Here is a 16,589-nt window from a genome sequence, read left to right on the forward strand (position 1 = left end):
GTTTTAGACTGATGTTTGTCATCTTAGATAAAATGGGCCAGCTTTAGAAATACCCAAATATAGGAAAATAGCTCAATTCCAACTGTTTATAAAACAGTTCTATAAAAGATTGCTGTCTTTTTAAGACGAGTCTGATTTCATCTACTTGACTAACACATTTGTGCAAGAGAAGAGAGAGAGCCTAATTCAACCCTGCTTTTTCCAAGCCTCACTTCATGGACTGCCATTAAAACCAGCACAGTGATGAGCAGCACCTCTAAGCGTGAAGCAGAAATGTGTGGATTTTTAGTGGCTAATAAGGGTCTCATTACTGGAAACTGGGACAGAAGCTGGGAGTTCTCTCAGCCGACACAGAGTAACTCCAGACTTACCAAGTATAACTTATGCTGCCCAGTGTCCCGAGAGATCATATTTTTAGATCATATTTCTTCCTAGACAAGAGACTGGTAATTATGACACAACCACAGGGAAATAAGAAGTATACCATGGGAAGTCCAAAAGTGAATCGTGGTTTAGCTACCAACTTGAGGCACCTTGAAAGAAAGCGATTTACTGCATACCTTCACAGAAGCGTTAGTTTGAACTGTCTCCCCAAAGTTGTTGCTAACAGTGATTGTTATTTGTAAAATGAAATCATTTTCCTCTTCTCCAAGTGGAAGATAAACTGGGAAGAGTTCGGGATCGGGGCCACAGTGCAAGAGAGAATCTGGAATGAGAAAGATGGGGTTACCTATCAGGCAGATGGGGCTACGTGTTCTCCAAGATGCTTGCTCTGGGCAGGCCTAATTAATTGACCCTTTATTAGTCTCTCTGAGGAGTGACAGCAGCTGTGCCTTCGCTTCTGCTAGTGACTGTAGCGGCGCTCGCTAGAAACACAGAGCAGCCCTTGGTCAAGGTTCACGTCAGGACTTACTTGGTTTCAGATAGAAGCAGTACGTGAGCTGCCTGCTGCGGCGGGGCTGGCACGGAGCCGCTGGGCAGGCCCTGCAGGAGACGGCGAAGGTGGTGAGCACCGATCCCTCGCGGGGAGCCACGGCGCAGGCCGGCGCGGCGGGCGGCGGCACCGTGCTCACCAGGAAGCTCTCCTCGCCGTAGCCGCGCGGAGCCATTGCTGGGGAATCAGGGAGCAGAGCGGCGGAGACAACTGTCAGCAGCACTGCCCTTCGCACGGGAGCGTTACCTACCCTAGCAGGGATGCTGTTCATTTGGCCACTGGAGACATCAGTGTGGGCCAATCGGAAATGAAATCCCATTGCTAAAAACGTCACAGCAGGAAAAGAACTACTAGAAAACATGGAAGTGTTAACCTTATGAAGTAAAGCTGTGTTATTCCATCAAGTACCTAGTGTAACATCATTTCCAAATGAGCCTTAGCAAAATTATTAACAGCTCGGATTGAGTTGATCTTACTGCACTATGGTCCACAACAAACTCTTAATTATTTTAAAGAACCCCACTTATAACAGTGCTTAACTTGTAGAATAATTTAACCTGTTTAGGCTCCATCTGTGTAATGCACTGTGTGATGGCAGAAACTCTAGCTCAAATCAGTCTGAAAAACCCCTACCTGTTACTTTAATCTGAAAAGCTTCTCCCTGTGTCTGCAAGAAAGAGCTGTTCATTGTCAGCCTGGATCTGTTGCTCTGCAGCAAATTCAAAGAGCTCTGCCGGAAGCCAGGCAGGCTGCAGGCTGGAGGGAGGGCTGTGGGCTAAAAAATCCGATAGAAAAGAGAAATGGCATTAGAGGCGGCCTGCTGTGATTTCTGCTGCGATTTCAGGTTAGACATTTCACCAAAACTGCATGCTAGCTGGTAAACAAGATTCCACTCAACATTGCCAGGGGTTTTGCCTCACCATGATTCTGTGGTTAGACAAAACTGTACTGAGAAGATGAACAGAATATTGATGACATGTCAGTTCACATGAATTTATTATAGGTACTTGAATAGATAACTAAGACATGTAGATAGAAACCTTTATAAAAAGCATGTGTGCATTTGCGTTCCTCTCTGTACATATACAACCATCAATAATGGTAATTACCAATAATGTAAGTTAAATAATAATTCATGGTGTTTCTGGGGAGACATTTCACTGTCAGGAACAAGGTATCAATTAGGTCCCTCTGCTATTGTCCTTCGAAAACCTTCCAAATGACACAGGATTGCCCTGAGAGCACATGGCTTTCCCTCAGGCTAGATGGTTATTTTTGTGCAGTATTTCTGACAAAGCCAATGCTCTTACCTTGGTTTGGAATGTGTTATCTAAATACCAGTTATAATATACTGCCTGGGAGTCCTTCGGTCCAGAGACACTCAAAACAACTTCCTTGCTAGCATTTACTGGCTTGCAATTTTCCTCACACCTGTAAGGATGTAAGACAGCAGTTATGAGTAGTAACTGTACAAAATGTCCTGGTACATGATATGGATTGTTTTACTCTCATTTGAGGCAAATCTGCACAAGCCCTGCAATATGAGACAAGTGACACATGAGATTCACAAATTGAAAAATATTCAAATTAAAAACAAGAAATTCAGGAACCTTCATCTCATTTTCCACAGTAACTGAGACCCACAACCAGCAAACTCTGTCTGTTCCAAAACAGATTCAGGCTCTCAGCTGAAACATACTGCTATTTGAGTTCTGGATTGATTGTATTAATAGATCAGTGCAATGCCATGAGGCACTAAACACTCGAAGACCATTTTTTTAAGGCAGTAAGAGGTATCCAGGTGTCCAGCAGGAGTATCAGAGATATCTTAGGTTTTTTATTCCCATCATTTCAATTAGGTTTGCATCTGAAAATCCCCAGGACTGAATGGATGAAAAAAACTAACTAATTAGCAGGAGTCTGGACTTCAAGACACAGCAAGTCTCATGTTCTATTTTAATTCCTATGATGGGAAGGAATCTATATATTTACAATTATCAATAAATTATCAATTTATTAGTATTATTATTAATGATAACTGCAACCCTACTCTAGAATTTTATAGTAAGAAATACTAAATAATGAATATTATGTTCTAAAATCAGACCTGATCTCTAGTTGCAGTTCTTGTTTTGCAGTTACATACAGACATTGCTCGTCTTGCCTCTCTTCACTTCCATGGTTCCGCACTGAGACTCTCAGAGTCACTGCTGACTTTGGAGGAGGAAGGCAGGCTGGTGGGACGTGCACTTCACTTTGGTTGACTAGGATTTTCTGCTGCTGCACACACTCATTCCACGCAGGCCAGCAAGCTCCTGTGCAAACATTTCCTTTGTAGTTAGAATGTTCGTAGCATAGATCTTGCCTGCCATGGCTTTCCAAGAGCTTTACAGAGCAAACAGTTTTCCTTAACCCAGTTTACAGAGCGGACAACCAGAGTTCAGACTGACTTCTTCAAAGTAACCTATGAGGTCAGGGATAAGGATAGGGACAGAACACAGATGCCCTGAATCCCAATCCAGTTCCCAGCTATACATATTTTGCTTTACGTTGATGATAATTATTGCTTTTTTTATTGAGGCACATGTACCTTGAAAATGCCTTACTATTTAAATCACTTGGGATTAGCTCTTGGCAATGAGGGTGAGAGCTTAGGACAGGCAGATCTCAGAAAAATTGAAAACCAGGGGTAGCCACCTTTGGGACAAGAAAAAAATGTGAACTATGCCATGTTATATGTATGTCATATATATATATTTACCTATACACACAAGTATACGCTGTATGCCACATATATATTATATACCATAAATAGTTGGTCACTAAACCAGGCTGAGGTAGAGTGTCATTATTGCTTTACAGTGAATGGGAAACTCTTTTAATGCCAGGCAGAGACTAAACCATCCGTTACTCAGATTTTCACCACTTGATCTGCCAGGACAGTGAGTTTGTCACTCAGCAAGCAGCTGGTGGAAAAGCTTCAGGAAAGGCACATACCGCAGGACCAGAGGAAACTAGAATTATCACTGTTGTCTGGCCAGCCAAGTGTAACAGTTGTGAAAGGATCCACATGGCGACTTGGTTTAATATACATTTTGTTTTTTCTTTTGTGATCCTAAATGGTAAGTAAATATTCCAGTTAAGACAGCAGCATGTATAAACACATACATATCTTGCTTCTTTGTAATGAAGAAAGCCACTGTATGCAGAGCTGTATGCAATTTAAATGATCTTTCCTTGACCAGAGGCAATATGAGAACTATGGAAATAGATGCAGATGGCACAGACAAATCACATATGGCAAAATATTCCCCCACTGTAAGTGGCTTAGGAGCCCAACGTTCATTTTCAAAACCAATATGGGTACTTAGAAGCCTAATTCCCACTAATTTTATGTTTTTGGACCAAGACATTTAACCAATGAAAAATCATTTTTCTTCTAATACATCACTTTTTTTTTTTTCCAGAATTGGATACATTACAGCTGTAGAAAAAAGCAAAGAATAAGGTAACTGATTTTATCATTCTATGCAACCAACTGTGATGAACCCAGTTCTGAATTGGGCTGATATTAGGCCTCTGATGTAATGCAGTCTTACAGCCAGTCTATAAATCATGACATCTGCTTGTGAAGCAGGACTTCCCCTGTAACAGACATCTGTCTGCTATAGTTGCAGTTAAAAACTAGACCTTCAAGATGATAACAAAATATTGTGTTTGGCCATTCAATGATTCAATTAAATCTGGCAGATCTATAGCACAGCAAATATAGTCCATATTGCAGTGTGTTACAAATACTTCTTACAAATATTTAATGCAATGCTTCCAGCACCTAGAAGAATTTCTCAGCATTAAAATTTCAAAGTAAAAATATTAAATAATACTTACATTTGTCTTCTGGGTATTTGTTTTGGAACTATCTTTTACATTAGCAGAATCTGTTTAATGCAAAAAAAAAAGATCAGAATAAATTAATACTAGCTGTAGAATTGTTGTACAAAGAAAAATTGAGGGAATCACTGTAAATATCTCAATTGAATTAATACCAGAATCACTGTATTTGTGATATATTCTGCTGTCGTAAATGTGAGGGTGAGCCATCTAGAAGCATTTAATGACAGCAGTTTATGTGATTATTGTTATGCAGATATTTCATGATCTCAGCTATGTTCCAGGCCACAAACTTCACTAATTATTTCTAGGACAAACAACAAAGATGCAGTATGTGACATACATAATGTGATGCTGATTTATGACCACTTCAAAACTGTGATGCTGATTTGTGACCAGTAAAGATACTTTCGTTAGAAACAAACGTTCACAAAAGTTTTAAGTGCTGTTGCTGGGAAGAAAGCAATTACTAGATGCAAACTATGAACAGTAAACACTCCCAGAAATGCTCTGATTGCAGAACACCACATATGAGATAAAAAATGGCACTGACAGGATAGTGTAGTTACCTTCTTTAAGGGAACTGTTTGCCAGCACGTTGATGAGTCCAATATCCACGCTCATGTTGGAGAAGGCATTCATGGCCACCACTTTTACTAGGAAAGTACCTAGAGAAGATGCATAATCAATTAGGAATAGCAGTGCACCAGTCCATTCTGCTTGGGACCTAAAATCCAGTTCCTAAAGAAAACAGTGATTCAGGAAGGTGTATTCATGTGTACAAGAATTAGGGGTGGGGCCCTGAAAAGCTGAATTCTGCTCACTATGTCTTTTTTATTGCAAAATTCAGGAGAAGCCTTCTTTTTGGTCCCTTTAGGAAAAACAACTTGCACTTTTAATTCTTTTAGATTGGTTATAAGTCAATAAGACTGTGTTGTCCACACTTTCCTGCAGACCAAGTCTGAGCAGTGAAAAAAGTTAACAAATCCATGCTATAAGTTATTGCCCCCCACCCAGGGATGCCGTGATGGACTGTGTGGACTCCTGTGCACAGCTGTGCACAGCTGTCTGCATGCTGTACCTTCGGAGTACACAGGTATGCTGTATGTTCGAGGCTCCCCGTGAGGGCTGTCTTCCTCATGAGAGTTTGTTTCATTGGATCCCACAACCTCAAACTTCAGTTTATCTGGGGCTCCATGAGACACAGAGACATTTATCTCTAAATTCTCTCCCAGCTCCAGAGTGTGAGAAGCTAATACAGCCTGAAGACCAGATACTGGCTCAATGAAGTGGACAGCAATGCTCTTGGAGAGTTCCAATGTGGTTTTGTTACTGGATGCTCGGATTTCCAGCTGATGTATCCCAGGGCCTAGTAGCTCTTGCAAGGTACTGTTGAGTGTCAGATTGTGAGGGACAATTCCTTCTTTTGTACTGGATTCAGTGATTGTCTTGTTATCTGCTAATATAACGTAGGTCACTTCATTACCTGCAAAAAGACAGTTCAAGATTTCTCACAGCTTGCCTAACAAGCCATCCAACTCTAGCTGTCTTGTACAACACTAAGATACACTAAGGTCAAAAGAATACTGCAGCAATGCAATTACTTGGACTAGATTTGCTTTATTTGGTTTTGTGGCTCTCTGAAAGTCTATCACATTTATTTCCTGCTGAGGATCTTAAGGCAGTCAAGAGAATTCAAACATATGCTACTGAATTTTATCTTTTAAGCACGTATGTGGATTCCAGAAGTGAGAACTAAATATGTATCAGCAAATATGACCTGCTCAGTGTGGAATCATCTTACCTTTGTTCAGTGAAGCATTTCTGCAGATGCTTCATATATGGAAATACTCCTACTGACTTCATGTGGATTTGCATGATTGAAGTTATGCTCATGCTTTGTCAGCTTTGTGCAGGGGCAAAAGGGTTTATGCTCATGTATGAAATGCCGTAGCAGCTCTGAGAAGGAAGGTCTTCCAATAGGCCTCAGAGCTTTCAGTTGCAGGAATGCAACAGCTAGAGCAAAAGCATTTGCTAGCGAAGATATTGTTTATCGGTATCGTGTCAAAAAAGGTATTGTGTCATAAAAATCAGCTTCTTTTTATGGGTAACATACCATTTATGTTATTAGTCTGCCACTTAAACATGCAGAAAAATTACCTTACCTCCACTGAGTTCTACTTGAATCCATAACAACTCTCCATATAGAGTGCGGCAGTAAGAGCTGTTTCCAGATTCATACTGGCTATAGCACCCAGTAATGCTAAGTTGATCCCTCTTATCCTGAACGGTCACCCGTTTCTGAGCTGTCACGTGCCATTCGCTGGTTGTACATTCCACAAAAACAGTAAACTCTCCGGGAGATGAATATGTGTGTGTGACGTTGCTGACCAGCCTAGGATACAAAGAGAACTTGTTGCAGAGGGCTGTCCTGAGAAGTCTTGAGCACTGTGTGATAAGAGTGGTCACAGTTCCCAAACCTCTGATCTGACTCAGCTGTAATGCAATCACTTTAATCCTTGTGTGTTTATGTAACATTTTTAGGGTTAAAGATTGATTCTTTGTTCCAGCTATGGAGTCGTTAAGACTGTATATCTGGGGTGGACATTCCAGAAGCGTCTCTGGAGATGAATACACGTTGCTGTGAAGCAGGTAGATTACATTTCAGCACCAGTCTCCACCAGACCTGGTTTGTGTCTTGCTGGCCCTGAACACAGACATATGATTGTAGATGCTACCCCATGTAAAGTTGCCCTTAATTTCTACCTATTTTCCATATTTTATTCCCTGATTTACCTTCTCTTAGTTACATCAGTGGGAGCTGAGGCTGTTCACCACGTTGACAGATTGCTCCTTTGCTTTTTTATTTTCATGTGCAGCTGCTTCTATACTTGTTCATGCTAACGAAAATGTACGTGCCCTGCTGGGTCTGTTGCAGCTCCAGTAGTAGTAGCAATAGGAGATGAATGGATAAGGAAGAAGCCTGCTGTAGCTGCCAGGATTACTAACAAGTATAGAGAGATGCTAAAGAGAATCTAAGGATATTCTTCTTGAATGAGATACACCATGAAAGGCAAATAAATAACATTCCTGATATTTTTCTTTCTGAACTACTTATATTCTTATCATAGTGCAAGTTAACAAATGCAAACAAAGATCAAGACTCTTGATCATACATATTTTTCATTAGCTGTTTTAACAAGGAAAGTATTTAATTCAAACTGGACTTCAAAAACCTGCCAGTGTCAAGACAACACCAGAAAAGGTATCAAAATGGATACAGAAAACAGGTGAACATGACTGGTAGCCTTTTAGGTGGTGAAATAGTAGAGTTAACTATAAAAACAAGACTCTGCTTGCAGCTAGCAAATACATTACACTTAAAAGTTCTCTAAAAGAAAAATCTTTTTTCCTTTTTTTAAAAAAATTAAGTTCTTTACAGCTATAGGCCTTTATCTGTAGTTCTGAAAGAGTGTCTGGTATTTGTAGCACATTAGTAATTTGTTTTTCTTTCCTTCTACTCTTACTTTCCTCGTTCAGTCAAAAGAGGATTTCATTAGTGGACAAATACATTTCTAGATTCATAGAGTTTCTTTCTGAGCACTAGGACAGTACAAAAGAGCAGAGAAATGTTTGATCTTTCAAAGACACATTTTTCATTGAATTAAAATAAAACAAGTAACACCCATAATCATATAATTCCATTATATTATTGTAAATGTTATCAAATATAAAAATATTCTTTAAACTGAAAAAAAGTTTCTCTGGTAGTTACTGAAAGTTTTCCAGTAATTTTGTGCCTTCAGGATCTGTATTAAATTATATTAGCAGGAAATAGGAATCACTTATTACAGTAAGCAGAGGAAAGTATGTGGTTGGCAGCTTGATATAAAATTGTATATTAATTTCACACTGACTTGCTGCAAAATCCAGCTCTCTTGTATCTATTCTTAATCTAGTTAATTTTTAACATCTCATTTAAGACACACAAAGCATTCAAAGAAATGCAGGCAGTGAAATTTACTGGTTGTCTAATGATGGATAAAAGATGTATCTTACATTGGAGGGTAATAGGGATCAATACTGTGTCCATCTCCAGTGCTAATGATGCATGAGAGGTTGCCAGAGTATGGAGAGAGCATCCAGGTCAAAGTGAGTGTGATGTCCTCAGAGGCAAAGCTTGCCCCCCTTACAGCCAGCTGCAGACCTGCAAGACGTAATGCCAGAGTTCAGCGCCGTTGCTTGTCTGCATTTCATGCATAATTAAATTAATTTCCATATAGTGTTGAGAGCTAGTTTTCTCCAACACAGAGCTGATACTGCTACCACTTTGAATGCTTTAGTGACAATTATTCTCCAAAACTACTGGTCAGGATTCTCGTTGGAACATAATTTCAGTCAAGGGTGTCAATGTGTCTCAACAACCTCCTGGCTTTGTAGCCTTATCCGAAACCCTGTGGAGCTGTCACTTAGGACTGTGAGACCACAGTTCTATGTCTTGAATAGTTTTAATGGTCACTTTCTCCAGAGGACCATGCTTCCAACTCTTTCTTTGAGGATGGACCAGCTATTTTTAACATAATTGGCAACAGTCACAGTGTTACAGCAAGATGTAGAGCAGGTTTTTGTGTCCACAGCACTTACCTTCCTTGCAGTAGTACTGAATAGACAAATAGCTTCCCGAAGCTGGACAAGGGTCTCCAAAGAAAGAGCCATCTGCTGCCACCTGGCAGGCCTGGAGACCGTGGCACTGTCCTGGAAAGAAGGGCCAGCTTAGATGCACTGGTGTTTTCTGTCTTTGGCTATCACGACAGCTCAGAGGAGAGGTGATTACAGAAATAAAAAAGGCAGGGGGGAGCAGTATCTTGTCACCAATTTCTAGACAAGCTCCCACAGCACTCTTACTTTATTGTGTTGCTTACTGCTTGTGTTTTTCATAGCACCACTCCACTTTATAGGAACACAGCTGAATTAGAGATGTTCTGCATGTGCCCCTGTGCAGCCCCTCTCTCCTCTGCATGGCTTTGCTCCCCCAAAGCCCCCCCTCTCTATAGAGTTTCCTGTGGGAACCTCCGGCATGTAAGAAGTTCTTTGCAATCCTGTCCACTGAAATAAACCTAGGTAAAATATTTTAGGGAGCAGGAACTTTAAGATGCTTATTCTGTGCCTCTGACAAGCAATGCTACAAGCTCTTACCTGCTACTTCATCCTTGACACTGATCCAGCTACAGTCTTCGTCTGTATCATACTGGAGAGGCGTCTCCAAAACACAGTAGTGAGGGGTCTTGCGCCCATAGAAGCTCTCTCCAATTTCAATAACTTCACCTGATCCACACTGTACAGTGGCATTGTAGTTATTACAAGCAATGCTCTGGCCAGATTCTTATGGGGGAAAAAATAGATTTCATTAAAATGAGGACATATAGCTGAGGCGTCTGCTCCTTCCACCTCCATTGGCACTAGATTTGTGTATAGCAGGGTAGCTGATCTTAACCTGGTCGTTATCAGGACACGAGACTAAAGTACTGCCTTTCTGGAAGGTAGTGCTGAACTAGAGCTAAGCTTATATGTGTGTTTTTTTTTTAATATGTGACAAAGAAAACAGGAGGATGTTTCTCAGGCTTTTTGTTTGTTTCCTTGTTTGTTTGTTGTGAGATTGAAGTACATCAAAATTTAGAATTAAAAAAAAAAAAGCAATTCTCCAGTACATCTTTTTTGTTGTTGTTGTTCTTGAATCTTTCAGTAAAAAAAAAAAGAGGAAATTGAAGAAAAGAACAACAAATCATGCATTTTTCCATTTTTTGAAATCCAAAAATGGTTTCTACTGCCTTAAAAAATGTGTGGACATCTTTATTACAACAAAATTGTAATTTAAAAAGAATGAGCATGTTTCTGTGGGAAATATTGAGTCTTTGACCTGTTGTACTGAAAAGTTTAAAGCTTTTCATAATTTCCAAAAGAGCTCTGTGGCAGAATGTGCTCTGCATGGTCTTCAGGTAACTGTTCTGGAGAAAAGTTTGCGTATTAAATATGACAGCAGATCCCATTCCTGCTACAGAGACACCTTTGTTTCTGTGCAACATTCAACTGGTTTCATGCAGAAGAACTGCTCAAATGAGTAAGGTCATATCTCTAAATGCATATAGCTCATTCTTTGATTAATCTGGGACAGCCAATTATCTTTCAGAATTTGCAGTACCCTGAGGTAATTAGGATATTTAATGCTCTGAATGGGAGGATGCAAAAAATACTTGTATATAGAGAAGAATAATATTGTTTCAGCAGTCCCAGGTTTAAATACATGGCTCTCCAACTGCTCTTTTGATCATTCTCCTTAAATACCTCCATTAACAGTGCCAATGTGTGCACACTGCAGTAATTGTGCGTTACTGTTATTTAAAGGCTAAATCTAAGCTGCTGTAACTATAGCAACATGATCAGTTTACAGATTAGAGTTCTCTAAATAAGCCTGGAAAATAATTTGTTGTTAAATTCTAATACAGGCTATTATCTCTTGCTTTTTTAAAAAAAATTCTTTTCTTTACTCTGTGTAGAGGTTTCCCATAGTATTTGCTCTACATGCAAAAATGTACAAACCTGATTTATATTCCCATGTGCAAACCCTAGTTCAATAGGTATATTTTTCCTACAACAAAAGTGTTAACCTAAAGAGCACCAAAGGTCCAACCAAACAGTGGAGCAGACGTAATAAGGAGCAGTGAGCTGAGGGAAGAGAACTTCTTGCTTGAGGAGAGAAACAACGATGGAGAGGCAAAGGAAGGATGATGGCAAAACATTTTCTGTCTGGTCTGGGCACATAGACACATCACAGATGATCAAGTGAACAAGGTTAGCAGTAATGAGAGAGGAATTCAGTTCAAATAGTAGCACCATGTGGAGTTGAACTGTACGTCTCAGCTCAAGTTTGCAATTCAGACTGAAACCAAGAGCCACAGTAGCTGTGCTATGGCTCATGATAGTATTAAGTGCCATCATGCACATCTGACAGGAAGAAAAGCTGAACGTTGCATGAACTTTTAAGAAACTAATGAACACATCTCTATTTTTCTGCAATGTTAGCCACATGTGCAAACTGATGGGAGAAATGGGGGACTACTCTAGTGCTAAAATATGTGTGTGTTTTAATGGACATGGACTGTAGATACTGAAAACAAGGCTGTAATTCTCTCCATTTGTTCTCAGGTTCCTGGGTAACGGAATGATGGATGTAGTGGGGAATATTGTTGCTCATTAATGCAAACTCTCTTTTAATTTAATAGGCTTTCAGTCAGATCCTACGCTAACAGATGATAGCTTCCTTAGACAGTTGTCTGGTATGGTTGTAACGGAAAAATGATTTTAGTCTGGTTTTGTAAGGAAAATAAGCTTAAAAGATGGTGCTGTCTGCCAGTTTCTTCTCTCCAGAGTATTTTTAATCTGTTAGTCACCTTCAGCCAAGCTTGATGTATGGATACAGACCTCCAAACACCCTGAAAAACTAACGAAAAATGATAGTTGGGTAGAAGAGAGAGAAAGATACTTTAATATAACTGTAAGGAGGAGGCATAGGAGGGATAGCCCTACTTTTTTCTATTTCATGGTGTAGGATTCAGCTGGCCAATGTGCCCTGCTGTTGCTCTGAACCAACTGCAGAACTGCATGGGAGGGAAAGTATTTGGAGAGGCAGGAAGTGCTGGGGATACGGGATTGAACAGGGAGTTATAAAAGGAGGAGAGGGAGGGATGGGGAAGGGAAAATCAGGGCAGGAAACAAAATTTTATTGGTTCTGCTGGTTATGGCACACCCTGCTAGTTATGTCAGAAGTGATACAGCACTGGACCAGGGCAGTGCTAGAGCTTGTGGTAACCTGTACTTGCATCCTGGATTCAAGGACTATTTGTGTTAGTGAATCTACAGCCTCCAAATACTTGTGACCTTAGTTCTAGTTACAGATTAAAATGTTTCGCTTACGTGCAAAGTGTGAGAAACACAAATTCCCCTCATATCTGTGTTGAATGGGATGATACTGCCAGCATTCCTTTCCGGGACTGCTTGTTCCAAGCCAGGATTTAAGGGACCTATGTTATAACACTGGAACACAATGTCTCTACTTATTCTGCCTAGCTGCTAAAATGCCGTCAGGAAATGCAGGTTCATGTCTGCTTCTTGTCCCGGGGAAACCCTCAAACTTCACCTGATGGAAGAGCCTAAGAAGAAACCGGCAACTTCTGGTTAGTCCAAGCTACTATGACTAGTGTCTCTGGAAGCCTGACCGTGCTTTTGCTTCTGTTACAAATGGAAAATATTTTGAGGGGCTCAGCTTGTATTTGTGATTAAGGATAAGCTTACAGGACCGACATACAGTCCTACCTAGCTCAGGTAGCAGTGAGTTGTGGCAGATTGTTCTTGCAACCATGCTGTTAGGCACTATTCAAATTGGCTTAAACTGCCTAGGTAATTTATGCGCGTCTGCTGCTCCAGATTTAGATTCACCTTCAGCACCCAGTGATTTCAGGGTTCTTCCTTTCTTTGGATCCGATCTTACATCAACAAACTGGAATAATAGCACCTGCTGGGGTATTATGGATTTTTGCATGTTCACTTTTAATAAACTTTATTGCAGTTACCTCACAGCCACTTTGAAAGAAACAGTTAATGCACAGTTGTGAACATTATATGTTCACTTCTCTGTTCCAACTGTTGTGTATCTTACCAAATTCGCAAATGAAGCCAAATTCCTGGCTGCAGTTTTCAGTCATACCCCACTGATGCTTGGCATTCTTCAGGATGTATCCACATGTGGCTGAGAAGGGAGATGGCTGATCCACATACCAGTTACTGTAGCTTATATTTGAAGTGTCCAGCCAAATCACTGACCCTGTGAACAAAGTAAATCATGTCCTGAATGTTTATTTTCCACAGTAATACAATTAAAGAGTCAGAACCTGCAGAGCAGGCTTTTACTGCACTTGTGCAGAAGTAGTTTGTCTGAACAAATAAAAATGTATTTAATTTAATTTTACATTTATTCTGATAAAACCACTAACTCAGAATTGCCACGAACTCAGACGATGCCAATTCCCACTATGTTCCCAACCTCAAAACTCTACCATTTCTCTTGCAGCAGACCTTACAACTCAATAGTGTGAGGAATTGATTTGGCTTGCTCATCAACATTAACATTAATCCAGCACATTCTTCCCCGTGGTTTAGCAAGCTGATATAATTCATCATTTGCTCATATAACCACATGACCCAGTCGAAAGACTGACAACATGGAACAGGAAAATGAAGCAGCTATTTGAAACATATTAATATAAATCTGAAGTTATAGCAACACAAAAATGGCTTTTCAGCAGCCGTCTGTAGAGGGATTGATTAATTTTTTGTCAGATTAAGCATCGTGTACTGATACAGTACTAAATAGGATTACAAAATCACCTACCGTCAGAAGTTTCATTCAGCAAGGAGTTTGAGATCAGTCCTATCCACCACTCCTGGTCCTCAGAGAGATGTTTTTGCAAGAATTCTTGAGTTTCCTCATCTTTGATAAAGACAAGGTGCCCCCCTCCTCTCTCGCACCAGCTCTGGGCACTTGTGAAGGTGCGCTGCAGCCTGATAAACTCATAGCATGAATGGTTGAAAGCTATCTGGTACTTTGAGCAAGGGATTCCTTCCCCGACAGTTGCCTCCTCCCCAGCCCAGCACACAGCAGCAGCAATTAGAATTGCAGTTGCAAGCCACATTCTCAGCTCTGTGCCCTGTGTGGCACTGCTCTTCCTTATTGCTTCACCTCTCTTTTTGCTGCTGTCTTCAAAGGCTTGAGGTGTCATCCTTGTCATGTCATCAATATTTCTCCTTTGCTGCTTGCAACAATAGCAGCAACAGAACATGAAGCAGATTGCTTTTAATATATAATAGTGATTACGTCTGAGGACACACATGCCAGGTGTTGATGCTAAGTCACTGCAAATAGCCATTGTGAGGACCATTGTATAAATATTTCCTTCAAAATAAGCCAGTTTGCAGAGAGGTCATTAGAATATTACTTTCCTCATGAGCAGAGAAGATAAAGTTGATATATGTTGCGACTGCACACATGGGAAGCTGAGATAACGCTCATCTGTCAAAGGAGTTATTGTGTGAACATTAAAGCTCGAGGTTTTTACGACAACAGTGAAATATAATAGCAAAAATGAGAGGAGGAAAATGAGAATTCACAAACACAAGGAATCATGAGATGGAGTACACATAGTGGCCCTCTAGATTCTTTTAAATGTTTTGGATTGCTTTATTTTTAATAATTATTATTGTTTCAATATAATTATCTGAGTTTCTTCTTTTGGATGCTATTGTAATGTCTATAATTATTGTATCAAATTCATCCTGCCCGTCTGTTTACACATAACCAGGTTAATCTCTGTCCCCCAATTAAGCCTCATTTTGAAGTGCTGTTTCTGTTTAGAATTTCACACCCTATGTGAAATGTTCCTGCTCCCTTTAAAGCTAAGCTGCTGAACTGTATATGGCTGCATTATTTATACCTGCCAGAAGATAAAAGAGAAGGCTAAAAGTTAAAACAGTCATTTAAAAATTATTCTGCCATGATCATCAGAACTGCTTGCACATTCCAAAGGCTGCTGATGGATTTTGGGAAGCCAGCCCAGCAACATTTAGAAGCTGAAACCCTTAAATGCTTCTGAATGTCCTTGCAAAAGACACCCTCAGGTTTACAAGGCCATTGGATCAACAGAGACATGGTACAAATAGGAATCCTTAGCTATTGTGATCCTCCTGTCCTTAGTGTAACTCCATTAATTTGATATTATTATTATTAATTTATACCACTATAACCTGACGCTGGAAGAGCACACATGTATATTTATAGAAGTATCAGAGGGCCCTGCTGCAGCATTTCAGAGCTGCAGAAAGCAGTGATTTGTAGCTGAGTTGCTCCAGTGCAGAAATGCCAACTGTACTGCACTATTGACCTGATGTTAATGCACAGTATCCCAGCCTCTGCTACTGCTCTATTCTAATGCGTCAAGGTTTCTTGCAAAGTAAAGTATGCACACTGCATCTAGTAAGCGTTTAAAAATAATCTTCAGTTTCCAAACTGTTCTGGACTTCCAGTTCATGGTTATCCTGCTCAGGTGGATAAAGCAGGACGGTGCTCTCAGCTTTCAGGAGGGTTTTTTGTTTGTTTGTTTTGTTTTGTTTGTTTGTTTTGTTTTTTTTTGTTTTTGCTTTAATGTGGAATCTGCTTTTTTGTCTGATTACTAGGAAGGGCTAATAGAGCAGCTGAGATTCAGACCTGCTGCTATGTGGATGAATCTGGCCCAGTTGATGCCATCCCCTACCTAGGGCAGACCCTGTAACCGTGATTATCATCTGTATCTGTTGGGAATGCCCACGGATTAAAACTCTCTTTTAGGCTACATCCAAAACTTCATAGGTTTCAGTTTGGCACGCCCCCAAACTGAACTGTGTTATATTCAAACTATCACCAAACTTAGAGCTGGGAGCAGCTTCTGTTCGATTACTTGACCACTGTATATTTTCATGACATTCCTTTAAAGTGCTTGCTTCTCCATGGGCCGTGCTGACCTGCCTGGCTTTGGAGAAGCTGGCGGCCAGCCCTACCATTTTGGCCTTACAGTTACGAGAAGCATGTCTTGTTTCTGAAAACAAAGGTATGAAGCAGAATGTACTTAAATGGATCTTACTCAGGGATAAGGAACTGTGGATTCCTGGTAAGTGACAT

General features: G+C 40.3%; 1 protein-coding gene across 1 annotated transcript in view; it reads right to left on the reverse strand.

Annotated features, from left to right (window-relative positions):
* The window catches only part of LOC104565898 (polycystin-1-like protein 2), a 34,946-nt gene extending 20,288 nt beyond the window's left edge, over positions 1-14,658 (reverse strand). The window contains 15 exon segments of the mRNA XM_088529106.1: positions 561-706; positions 914-1,111; positions 1,568-1,709; positions 2,245-2,365; positions 3,042-3,249; positions 3,932-4,049; positions 4,823-4,872; positions 5,395-5,493; positions 5,907-6,311; positions 6,991-7,220; positions 8,885-9,032; positions 9,470-9,580; positions 10,022-10,207; positions 13,539-13,703; positions 14,271-14,658. Of these exon segments, the coding sequence (XP_088385232.1) occupies positions 561-706; positions 914-1,111; positions 1,568-1,709; positions 2,245-2,365; positions 3,042-3,249; positions 3,932-4,049; positions 4,823-4,872; positions 5,395-5,493; positions 5,907-6,311; positions 6,991-7,220; positions 8,885-9,032; positions 9,470-9,580; positions 10,022-10,207; positions 13,539-13,703; positions 14,271-14,658 (2,715 nt within the window).
* Between the last annotated feature and the right edge of the window lie 1,931 nt (positions 14,659-16,589).

Source organism: Tinamus guttatus, unplaced genomic scaffold (genome assembly GCF_059628265.1).
Source record: "Tinamus guttatus ecotype Peru unplaced genomic scaffold, ASM5962826v1 Tinamus_guttatus_pri_ptg000323l, whole genome shotgun sequence".
NCBI classification, from domain to species: Eukaryota; Metazoa; Chordata; class Aves; order Tinamiformes; family Tinamidae; genus Tinamus; species Tinamus guttatus.